Here is a 12036-nt window from a genome sequence, read left to right as displayed (position 1 = left end):
TCTGCATTGTGAAGAGAGAAAATGTGGATATGGATGATCTAATGAAACAAAAATAGATGTGTCAAAAAATGAACATTACTGCTTTTTCATGCTGCATAAATAAATATATTAACTGATAATTTGTAGATGAATAATTTATAGCACAGTGGTACAGGATGATCATTATCTGTTTGCCAGCTGTGATGACTGATAATGTGCTATTTAATCATAATCATAAATCTTATTTTATAAATCATAAAAGCAGACTCTTGATACATTTAATATATGATTAGTCCACAGTTTAAAATTCTTCTGCAGAAAAAAAGAGCCTTTAATCTCAGTTCATCACATTTTGTAAATTGGCAGATATGTGAAAATGAAGAAAGCCCTGTGCATTTTAATAAGTAAATTGATCTGAAAGTGCAAATACTGGTTTGTGTGTCTTATTTAATGAAGGCCTGTTTGTGTAACTGTGCTTACTTGGAACAATTCTCAACGACAGTTTCCAAACTGGCCTTGGCAACACACTATATGATCATTATGTGATGGACATAAGGGACATGTTCTTACTCTACTGCTCTTACAGTTCATATTGTAGGGTGGCATGTGTCTTACAACATAGGAAGTAAGAGGAGAATGCTTTACTTCTGGCCTTCATTATGAATAACTGTTGTATTCACTTTGCGCCGTAATGTGTTTTAGACAATAAACCTAAAACCAAAACCTAGACTCTGTCTGTAAAATGGTACTCCCTGCTGGAGCTTGAAGAACTCCTTTCCATCCGTTACTATATGCTAAAGAGAATGATTAAATGAACCACTAAAACATAGTTACTGTTAGTGAAAATATGATGCAGGCAGAATATTTTTCCATGGAGATGAAAAAGAATGGTTGATTACAATTGGTATGTTCTTTCTTTTTTCGCTTTTGATTTGGTTATAGTTTTTTCTTTGCCACGGAGAGAACTATATCACATATTTAGTCATTTTTAAAAATGACTATATCTAAATAAAAAACAGCAGGTTTATTTGTTTTATCCTAGAACTAGAAAACTAAGTAACTAAGTAATAGCTATGGCTACACTTACAAATTTCCTGCAAAACACGATACACAAAGTCAGTAGTCCCAAGACATGCAAAGGCACAGTGCCTGGTCTGGAGTCCGTCTCATGGTGGAAGAGATCTATAGAAAATGTGTGCATCACGAAGCCTTCAAATAAGTAAATGAGTGAATGAGCTTGTACGTGCAACTGTATAAAAAAAGACCCCTTCCAAGTGGTGAGACTCTGAGAGATCTACAGTTTAACCAGTAGCTCCTGTTCATCTTCCCCACCTCACACCGAGAGTCCAGGGTCCTCATCATACAGGAATAACGAACACAAAACAGTGGGCAGAGGATTCTGTAAAATTTCAACGTGCACGTAGCACATGCTCAGGTAAGTGGGTTTTGACAGAAAATATCAGAAACATCAACATATGATACCCTCTTGGGTAAGCTCAACGCTGCAAGGCAAAACCAGAAATAAAAATGTGACCCTCTTGAAGAAGAAGAAGAATTGGAGACACTTCTCTATATAAGTGTTGTGGGAATATTGAACAAGCTACCAGGCCTTGTTGTTGAAGCTGATACTGGCTTCTCTCAAGAAATAGCTGGATGAGATCCTGGGATGAATTGGCTACCAGCTACGGAACACGCTAGATGGACTGAAAGGCCTCTAGTTTGTTACCTTTCTTATTTCTACTACTGTTCCAATGTGTGACGAGCAGGAAACATTTAGGGCCAGGCAATCATTCATCATTAGAACAAACGCAGAACTCATGTTTGAGGCATCTGATCTGCTCCCTGCTGTGGTTCTCAAGATCAAAGAGTCCCGGGTGACAGTATCACATAGCAGCCCTGTCTAATGAAGGAGCTGAAAGAGAGAGTGCTTCAATGGGATTTACTGCTCTCATTGTAGAGGAAAAGTCAAATTGCATCTCCTGTTAACACAGCTGCAGTGGTTACATACAGAATGTAGCAGACCAACAGCCTTGCATAAAGTATTTTCTTTAGTATTTATATTCTTATTTTCAGTTCAAAAACACAATATCTTTTACAACCTGCTCTGTTAGGTGTACATCCAATACAGGTGACTAGAGGGCCCAAATTCTTCTCTGCAATGACCACTGCCTAGACATCCAGTTATAATTATTGCTTGCATATTTAATCCTACAGCAAGTCCATATAGGAGGGGACCCACTTCACCAGCTATTCTAGTCCAGCAGCTCCACTGCACAACAGACCAGGTAGGGAGAACCAGACCTTCTTGGGCTCTTCTACAATGCAGTGGAATACATCGGTATTGTTCCATCTAATTTTCCCCGTAATCATCCCAAATGAAAGAAAACGTATTGGGAAGAACCCTCAATAGCATATTTTGTGCTACACTCAGAAAGTTATTATAAATCGCCCAAGTTAACAACAGAATCCCAGAACTATGCAAATAAACCTGGTACATAAACGTACTAGATACACTCAGTATAAAACAACAACCAAATAGGAGTTCAGTGGTTTTTATTCCCTTTAAGGAGTCTTATCAGGGTCTACTTAAGAAGAAAATATTTTTTGCAGTTTACTTTTTTTCCCATGGTCACCAACTGCTGTTAAAATTAAAAGACCCATTCGTCTAAAAATAAATGTACTCTCCGCGTCACACTGCTCAATAACACAAGCGTTGCAATTTGCTTCGTATTAAAGAAGTGAAACAGCAGGTTGATATTGCTTAAGGTAGAAATAGTCGCTGGAAGTGTAGGTACAGTATGGCACAGCTCAATCGTACCTTTTGTTAACATTGAAGGTACTTTATTTATATGAAAATAAATGTGTCACAAATCATTTTGAATTACTTAACACAAATATGGTAGAAATAGTTTTAGTTTTAAAAACATGCTTAGTATATATTTAGTACTGCGTTGTACCCAAAATACGTTTCAGTATATTAATGAACCCAAAAGCAGCTTTCCACCTTAAAATTATGCCCCACCCCCTCGTCGACAGGGGGTGGGCGTGCCTCTGTGACCCAGGAAATACAAAGTGGTTCCTGGGGCATCTTAGTTTATGGTGACGTTTCTAATGTGCTTTGGTAAGGGACTGGGCTTTAAGTGTTTATAGCGGTAGTGTAAAACGGGGCGATTTCCATTTGTGTGCTTGGGAATAGACCCCTTTTAAAATCGGGATTTCATTTCGAGGGATTTTCGCCCACAGGCAGATGGCGACAGGCGATATGGTAACGTTTTCGAGGAGGCGAATCGGCAGTGGGCTGTGCTTAGGGATGGCCTGTTTACTGGGTCATCACGCATCTGTTTCGTTAACTCGCACCACGGATGGGTTTTAGTGCCGTTTACCACTGTCCGTGGTTGTGTTTGTTAAGCTCGCTGCTTGTGTACTGCTCGCTGGGTCCGTAACCCGTAACGCGAGAATGGCGACTCCAGTGGTAACGATTGTGTCTTTCTGGTCCAACAGCCGCTCCAGTAGAAGGAGAGAGTCGAGCGCCAGTTGTTTTCTCTTTCTCTCCGGCTGATCGCCAAACGGCTGCGGTCTTGCATGGACTGAGAGGGTTTCCCTGTGCTACTGCAGCGGAGCAGGACTGTCCCGTTTAGACTTGCTTTAAATCGGCACGTTTTACAGGTACGTCTAGCTGCATGGGGGAAGTAAAGCCGTGGAACGCGAACTGTTGAAACGTCTGTGTCTAAGAAAAGGGCAGGTAACTTATCTTCATTATTCTTCCCTAGGGTTTTTAAAGAAGCAGCCAAAATGGTTTTAGCGGATCTGGGACGAAAAATAACCTCGGCGCTGAGATCGCTGAGCAATGCTACCATCATAAATGAAGAGGTAATTTCAGCGTGATGTCAAAACTGCGGCCCTAGTTTTTCTTTCCGTCTTAAAACACATTTGAAATCACTACAGAAGGCAGCCCATTCTGCCAGGTACTCCTGTGACGTGTATGTTGCTTCTTGTTGCTCGTAGCGCAGCTGTAGTTTGGGTACAGAAATGTCTCGGTGTCAACAGGAAATGATTGGAGCTGTAACTGGGAGCTACAGTTGAGTGCTTAATAGTTAACAAATGTACGAAGGGGATCCTGCATGTCCACAAAAACAGGAATTAGTCTTGATAAGAGCTGGATTTCAGCTTGGTCGTCTGTAGAACTTTTTTAAAGGTTACAGTGCGCTTCTTACGAAGTTTAAAAGCCATCTTATGTATTTAGCTGTGAGAACTTTATATGTGAGCATGGTTGGACATTTTTTTATAGCACCCTCTGATTGTATATTATGAGTTACCTTCTAAAAGCTTTTGGTTGTTGTCAAAGGCTCTTGCATCAGGCCACATGAAGTACATTTTAATGTACACACGTGGAAATCCTCTTTCAGATCTCAGCAGTGATTACAGTATCTGAGCATATCTAGTTTTTTTTTGCATGAACAGTTGAAGATGCATGTGCACAAGTAATAAAAATCATAAGTATATGATTTGAACGCAAAGCTGTAAATCCACGTTTATAACAGATATGGAAGGATAGTGACAAAAGTCAAGTGTAGTTTGTTTTTAGAGTGTAACATATTGCTTGTTTGTTGATAAAATGCCATTAAAACGTATTTCATGTAGTTTCCTTGAGATGTTATCTGTTAACAAAGAGATTATTGCTTTTTGTGGAAGCAAGTGATTTATATTTCGTCCTTTTTCAGTAGCCACTTAATCCTTAGTATTGGCAGACGGGCTGAATGTTGGGACCTTGAGTGCTTTAAATCAGTTGCAATCGGGGACTTAGCTGGATGTGGCAGAAACAGTTACATTAGAATGTGGTTCCTAAAGCCCTTTGCGGTAAAGTGATAATTATTCATATTAAGTTCCTGGAGCACTCCAGCAATGGTGGTGCTACTCTAAACTAAACTCTTTAATTGTATAATCATGATATTTGTAACCTGGCTCTGATGTGAATAAAGAATGACTGTACCTTTCATGAAGTGTAGGTTATGAATAGTCAACTGTAAAAAAAAAAACCCAACAACAAACAATTAAATTGATCTTTGGTTCTGCCTAAGAAAATAATCGGACAAACTGACAAACGCCAGAAGAGACCGGGCCCTCGGGGAATTGTCAGCCATGTTTCAGGTGCACTTGCTTGGTCTCGTTGCTCTGTTGGCCACAGAGCAGCTGCTGCCAATGACAAAGCTGACTTTCTTGCAGGTTTTAAATGCTATGCTGAAAGAAGTTTGTGCTGCTCTACTAGAAGCAGATGTAAACATAAAGCTCGTCAAACAACTAAGAGAAAATGTCAAGTAAGTGGCCCACTGGAAGCCTTAAAGTTGATTCTTTCCTGCACGTATGTTTTAATTACCCAAGTGTTTTCGAGAGTGATGGGGAAACGTCCAGAATGTCCTGTTGGCATTGAATGTTATTGAGTGCTGCACCACCTGTCTACCATAACACACTGCATTGCTTCGCTGATGTCCTAGTCTGTGTAATATTTGGCTTTACTCTTTTTTTTTTTGTACCTTAAGCGTCTTTGTTTTGTGCCTTGTCTGTGTGAGAGCTGTGTATAAAGTATGTTTTAATGGATTTGATCAGGCGTAAGCCTAACTTTATAGAGCTAATGGCTGCCTGAACACTGTGTGAGGGTGCTGACCCTTTCTGCTTGGTGGTGTAAAGTCGCCCTCCAAAGGCTTTTTGGGTGCTGCTGTTTATGCTTCCAGCTGCGGCGTGCCATGACCTTTACAGGTATTCCGAAACCCACGGGCTGTTCAAGAAAGAAGTGTCCCACACCCCTAAACCTTTTCATTTCAGGTCGGCCATAGACCTTGAAGAAATGGCCTCGGGCCTGAACAAGAGAAGAATGATTCAGCACGCTGTGTTCAAGGAGCTGGTGAAGGTACGCTGGTTTCAAGACGGTGTGTCCTGAGGAGATTTATCTGACAGGGGTGGATTAGGTGGAGAAGGTCTGTTGCGATGCCTTTTTTTTGTGTTTGTTTTCCAGCTTGTGGACCCTGGAGTCAAAGCCTGGACACCGACGAAAGGGAAGAACAACGTGATCATGTTTGTGGGTCTGCAGGGCAGTGGGAAAACCACCACATGTTCCAAGGTACTGCTAAACCAAATCAGATGAAGGTTATTTATCAAATGCACAACAATACAGCGTGCAGCAGTAGTTGCTGGCAATGAAATGTCTCTTCTGCGAGCTCACAAAAATCACAAGAATCACAAACATCACAAAATTGAGGTTACGAAAATAAGCTTACATCATAATAGAAATTGAATAAAACTCAATATGAGTAGAGCTGCTGTGTGTCCATAGTGTATGCAATGTATACAAGTAGTGCAATATGATGAATACAGTGAAAACTGTGTCCATGGAGCCATTACAGGTGATCTGCTAAAGGAGCTGCAGGTTGGCTATTTAGCAGTCTTATTGCCTGGAGGTAGAAGCTGTTCCGTAGTCTGTTGGACTTGGGCTGGATGCTTTGGTACCGTTTACCAGACGGTAGGAGGGAAAACAGTTTGTGACTGGGATGACTGGGGTCCTTGAGAATGGACCTGGCCTTCTTCAGACATCCAGCTGAGTAGATATCCTGGGTGTTTGGTAGCTCACAGCCGGTCATGAGCCGCGCTGACTTCACCACCCTCTGCGGTACTTTGCTACCCCTGGGAACCAGGCCCTGGAGCCCCAGTCTGCTGCACTGTTTTTTCCAGTGCCCCATGTGTCTAAAGAATGGTTTAGTCTAATTCAGCGCTGCAGATAAGAACCCAGAGACCCTTGAGATGGATGCTGGCATCATAGTTTAAGAATGGAATCACACTTTGTTAAATAATCTTCTCATTCATTTTCTATGTATTTTTTTAGTTGGCTTATTATTACCAAAGAAAAGGCTGGAAGACTTGCTTGATATGTGCCGACACATTCAGAGCAGGTAAAATGATTTTTCCTGACTTTGATGCTGGGTGTTTATTTTTTTCCTGGTTGTACTTCATCGACATTCGTTTTGCTTTTCAGGTGCTTTTGACCAGCTGAAGCAGAATGCAACAAAAGCTAGAATTCCCTTCTACGGGAGGTATGTCTTGGTTTCTTGCCTCGCTTTCTGCTTAGTTCTTTTTTCATTTTTCTCGATCATATCTAAAATAGTTTCAGAATATTTGTGCATGTAATGTGGTGTTTGCCAGAAATGTATCTTCATGCCTTCTGATTTGAACATCATTATTGGAAGGGGGGGGGGGCACATTGAATTAACTTTTGTCTTCTTTTTTTTTTATCCTCCAGTTACACAGAGATGGATCCTGTCATTATAGCGTCAGAAGGTGTTGAAAAGTTCAAAAACGAGAACTTCGAAATAATCATTGTGGACACAAGTGGTCGACACAAACAGGAAGACTCGCTTTTTGAAGAAATGCTTCAAGTATCCAATGCTGTAGTAAGTAAATGGACAAAACAACTCAGTATGTTTTCATTCTGGTATTGTAGATCAATTTAGTAATGCTGTTTTAATAAATATGTACGTTTAGAATCATTTTACTGTATTTTCAGTAGTGATTTATAATATAATGTACTAATAATATTAGCCTAAAGTGGACTGTTTGGAACTTATTTTACTTGCCAGCATATAAGCCTGATATTTTAGTTTCAGATCTATATTTGAAACGGGAAAATGCCCACAGTACAGTTTGCTAGCGGGATCTTTTTTTTTTCAGCAACCTGATAATATTGTGTACGTAATGGATGCCTCGATTGGGCAAGCCTGCGAAGCTCAGGCCAAAGCTTTCAAAGACAAAGTAGACGTGGCCTCTGTTATTGTCACAAAACTGGATGGACATGCTAAGGGTGGAGGTGCACTCAGTGCGTAAGTAACCTTTATAAAGAGCTGTGCTTCAGCCCAAAAATATATCTATTTCTTTAGACCTCATGCTGCAGTCTAGTCATAAATGTGAAAGGCAACATATCAGCTTTGGATGACCTGCTTAGGATCTGTTAATATTTGTTTTAAGACTCTGCTTCAAGTAGTGAGAAGTTTGTGTAGAACTGTGTGAATTGCATCTGTAACCAGTCTTTATAGTAACAAGATGAAACTCTTGTTGTGTGATGTTTCTCCTTTCGTATCCAGAAGGATTTACAATCTCGGCAAAGGCAACAGGCTTGTCTGCTGGCATTGTGGGTGTGGTGGTTGTCGAAGCTCAGCAGGCTGGTTCCTTGGGATACCGAATGCAATAGTTTTGACTACAAACTCCGCTATTGCTGTGACTTTTAAATGTCATCTGTGTCTTTTGCTGTTTGCAATGGCAATCAAAATTGCTGTTATTTTTTTCATTCTTCACATGTAATAACACATTTTCTTTAAACACAGAGTTTAGCTTATTTTTTTGTGGCTTCCTCTGAATCCTAAGAGAGGTCCAAAAAAGAGTCATGGAAAAGTCACAAATTCACCATCCCCCTTTTTCAGAGTTGCTGCTACCAAAAGTCCCATAATCTTTATCGGCACTGGAGAGCACATTGATGACTTTGAGCCATTCAAAACACAACCTTTCATCAGCAAGCTTCTGGGTACGTATTGCCCTTTTTCCCCATCTACTCACCTGAGCTCATGGAGACAGCACTAAGAGGCAGTATGAATTATTTTTCTGGGAATACAATGAAAAAAGTGAAGTAACTGGTTAGGAATTAGATGTCAATAGGTGAGGTTTTTTTAACCCAGTTAAAGGTTCAGAAATCTGATGAAAACGAGGAGGAATTGTTTCCCTTTCAGACCATGGTGAGGTGAAAGGGTGTCTGCAGGAGAATCGATAGGTGATTTTTGTACATGGAGTATGATTTGTTTTGGCTTGTTTACAGTGTTGTGAGACTGAAGCCTTGTGATATTAACTGTATTAATGTCTACTCTGTTGTTTGCAGGAATGGGAGACATTGAAGGTTTAATAGATAAGGTCAATGAGCTAAAACTGGATGACAATGAAGAGCTCATAGACAAGCTTAAACATGGTAAGACTTCTGTCATTCTGTAGGAGTCAGCATTCACCACAAGCTTCAGTAAGGGTCACGATAAAGAAATAAAGCCTCACCTTCCCCTTCCAAGAGACCTTGACACCTGTATTTTCACCAAAATCTAATTTTATACAAAAAAGTACATGATATTTTCTTAAGGTGGTGTTCATATATGAAAAGGTTTGCTTCATTTCATAAGCGGATATTTTCCAGACACAAATGAATAGTCATTATGTGCAGCATTTAATCATGTTCTTTTGTTTCGTTTCCTTAGGGCAGTTCACTCTGAGAGACATGTATGAGCAGTTTCAGAATATCATGAAAATGGGGCCTTTCAGCCAGATCATGGTAAGAGCTGTCTTGAAGTGTGAAATGTCTGTGGAAATTCAGGGTGCACTGTGTGAGACTGCTTTCTGAACAGCTGTGTTCTGTTTTTGGAGTTTCGGAAACATGTCTTAAATTAATAAGAGTTCGGCCCTTTATGAGTAAGAGATTATTAAGTTTCTTTAGTTTCTAAATGAGGTCTGAACTGCTATTTGCAGGGCATGATTCCAGGCTTTGGAACAGATTTCATGAGTAAGGGCAATGAGCAAGAGTCAATGGCCAGGCTGAAGAAACTCATGACCATCATGGACAGCATGAACGATCAAGGTAAGTATCGTACGTGGTTCCAAGGTATCAAAGTGAATTTGATACTTATGAGCCATAAAAAAAAAGTATTTTAAATGTTTTTTTAATTGCTTTGAATTTGCAGTATGTTTTATGATCCCAGCTGAGATCTGCGATCTGAGTATTTTAGTAGAATCCATGGGATTTCTGTAACTTTTGGCTACAGCAGCTAAGTGTTAGTCACTTCTAAAGAGATATCGCAGCAGCCTAATCGTCCCGATCAAGTTTCCTTCATGTTAGTGTCCTTGATGGTTTTGAGTGGTTTAGCCACTGGCCTTCTTGAACACTGGGCATAAGTGCAGATCGCACAGCTCTGGGGAATCCCTGTACGCCCGCAGTCTCAGAGCATGCTCACCCCGGGCCGTCTGCTCCTCGGCAGAGCTGGACAGTAAGGACGGCGCGAAGCTGTTCAGCAAGCAGCCCACCAGGATCCAGCGGGTGGCGCGGGGAGCGGGCGTGGCCGCGCGGGACGTGCAGGAGCTGCTGACGCAGTACACCAAGTTCGCCCAGATGGTGAAGAAGATGGGCGGCATCAAGGGGCTCTTCAAAGGTACGGGCACAGACTAGCGATCGAGTGCGCGGGCGAGACCCCCTGGCACTGTCGGACGGCTGTGTGATGCGCCGTGTGCCTGCTCGCACTATATTACTAATTCAGTTCATCTGTTTAAAAACGGCTTTAAGTAGGTCTCAGCATCTTCTTTTATCAGTCAGTTGATGCCTGTCGAGTCTTATTGCAGTAAGATGCAGCGTGTGCTGATGTACATTCCTCTCTTCATAGGTGGAGACATGTCCAAGAATGTCAATCCTTCCCAGATGGCGAAATTAAATCAGCAGATGGCCAAGATGATGGACCCCAGGGTTCTTCACCACATGGGTATGCCTCTGTCATTGTCTTCTCGCGTGCCTGACGGTCACCTCGTGCTCCTGAAGCACCGCAGCGTCCGCAGGGACACTCCTGCGCACAGAGCTTTGACTCCAGTTGGTACAGATGAGATGAACAGATTGCATTAGGGAGCTTTTGCACGTACCTGTGTGGGGTGAGACGTGAAGTCTAACTGAACATTTACCTCTTCCCTGTAAGACAGCACAGCAATTCAAATGATGAACCGGGTTTGTCCTTGTTCGTGTTCTTATAAGGGTTGAGTGACTGAATTGTGAAATCTGCAGTTTTCCGGCTGCTGTTTAGAAATGTTACGTTTGTGTAGTGGAAAGAGCTACATTTTAAATTATTTTCCTTCAGGTGGGATGGCTGGCCTTCAGTCCATGATGAGGCAGTTTCAGCAAGGGGCGGCTGGGAACATGAAAGGAATGATGGGATTCAACAATATGTGATACTGAAGCCTTAATCTCATGCGTTTAATGTCGTCTTTATTCACACGCTGAATAAGTCGTTTTTTTTTTTTTTTTTAGAATTCACTTCCCAATTTTTGTGAATTGGTTAATAATAAATGCACAGATTTATTTGTCTAATAAGAAAACGGCAGTCTTAATCTGGATCCATGGGATTCACGATTGGGATACAGGTTTTTGCAGATTGTTACATCTGATAAACTTTACGTTTGGCTGATTTGCAAGAAGTAGAGTGTTACTAGTGGAAAATGCATCAAATGAGACTAGTTTGTGACAATATTTTGTCATGAAATGTGTTGTATAATAAAATTTGTATGGTATGCATTCTCAGTTCGGTGTACTTATTTGGGGGGGTAGAATATTTTTTTAAATGTTGACTTACTGTACACATTCAGTTCTGGAGGTAAGCAGAGCAGAAGATTGGCTCGCTTTGGTCTGCGAGTGGGGGGTTGTGAAGTTCTGCTCCGTTCTTCTTCGTTAAAGAGAAAAATTGAGTTCTTCTGTAAAAATATTTTTGAATGAAATCTCTTGGAGACTGACGAGACCTCTTTGGAGAATGGTCATTGAGGGAAAAAAACTGGTTTGGAGGAAATGGTTTTAGGTCATAAAAACACTTAATGCATCATTCTCCCTTGAAAGTGGGATGTTTTAAGTAATGTAACAAAACACCTTTTTATGCTTCGAAGGGAGGATTATGTACAGTAGGTGCTGATAATTGGACGTGAATTTTCTGCTGTCACGCGTTTCAGGGTTTGGTAAAGGTCTAGAGCAAACCTTCATTTCTGCCGAGGGAGCAGGTACAGTCGATAGTGATGGTGCAAGGAAGGAGTTTGATGTGAAATCCAATGTTAATTTACAAATATTTACATTGTTATTCACTAATCTATTTCCAAAAAAAAACCATTGTGAGTTGAGAATTGAACCTGAGGTGGAAGTAGTTATAATGCCCAGGGGCCATCACGTTACATGATGGTGAGGAGTCTGTACTGTGTTCATGTAGTACTGACGCTCGAATAAAGCCTTCTTGAAGAGATGTC

The 12036-nt window shown here is 41.0% G+C and overlaps 1 protein-coding gene across 2 annotated transcripts; it reads left to right on the top strand.

The window, feature by feature from the left end:
• Window positions 1–3016: 3016 nt before the first annotated feature.
• Window positions 3017–11329, top strand: srp54 (signal recognition particle 54). 2 transcript variants are annotated; one of them, XM_015350048.2, is made up of 17 exons: window positions 3017–3100; window positions 3481–3645; window positions 3750–3849; window positions 5203–5294; window positions 5800–5884; window positions 5990–6094; window positions 6854–6920; window positions 7004–7061; window positions 7268–7418; window positions 7696–7844; window positions 8442–8542; window positions 8891–8977; window positions 9255–9328; window positions 9523–9631; window positions 10029–10199; window positions 10428–10523; window positions 10890–11329. In XM_015350048.2, exons 3-17 carry the CDS (start codon window positions 3772–3774, stop codon window positions 10979–10981), a joined length of 1515 nt encoding a protein of 504 aa, XP_015205534.1. In that variant the 5' UTR covers window positions 3017–3100; window positions 3481–3645; window positions 3750–3771; the 3' UTR covers window positions 10982–11329. The 2 variants fall into 2 exon arrangements, with proteins under 2 accessions (XP_015205534.1, XP_006632217.1); XM_006632154.3 differs by lacking the exon at window positions 3017–3100 and adding an exon at window positions 3123–3244.
• Window positions 11330–12036: the final 707 nt, after the last annotated feature.

Source organism: Lepisosteus oculatus, chromosome 8, assembly GCF_040954835.1.
Source record: "Lepisosteus oculatus isolate fLepOcu1 chromosome 8, fLepOcu1.hap2, whole genome shotgun sequence".
NCBI classification, from domain to species: domain Eukaryota; kingdom Metazoa; phylum Chordata; class Actinopteri; order Semionotiformes; family Lepisosteidae; genus Lepisosteus; species Lepisosteus oculatus.
This window is presented reverse-complemented; position numbering and strand designations above follow the sequence as displayed.

Excerpts from the sequence above, each read along its gene's own strand:
- srp54 (XM_015350048.2), top strand. The coding sequence starts at position 3,772 with ATGGTTTTAGCGGATCTGGGACGAAAAATAACCTCGGCGCTGAGATCG. Across the intron at positions 7,419-7,695 it reads TTCAAGTATCCAATGCTGTA|CAACCTGATAATATTGTGTA; the intron begins GTAAGTAAATGG and ends TTTTTTTTTCAG. Across the intron at positions 8,978-9,254 it reads CATAGACAAGCTTAAACATG|GGCAGTTCACTCTGAGAGAC; the intron begins GTAAGACTTCTG and ends TCGTTTCCTTAG.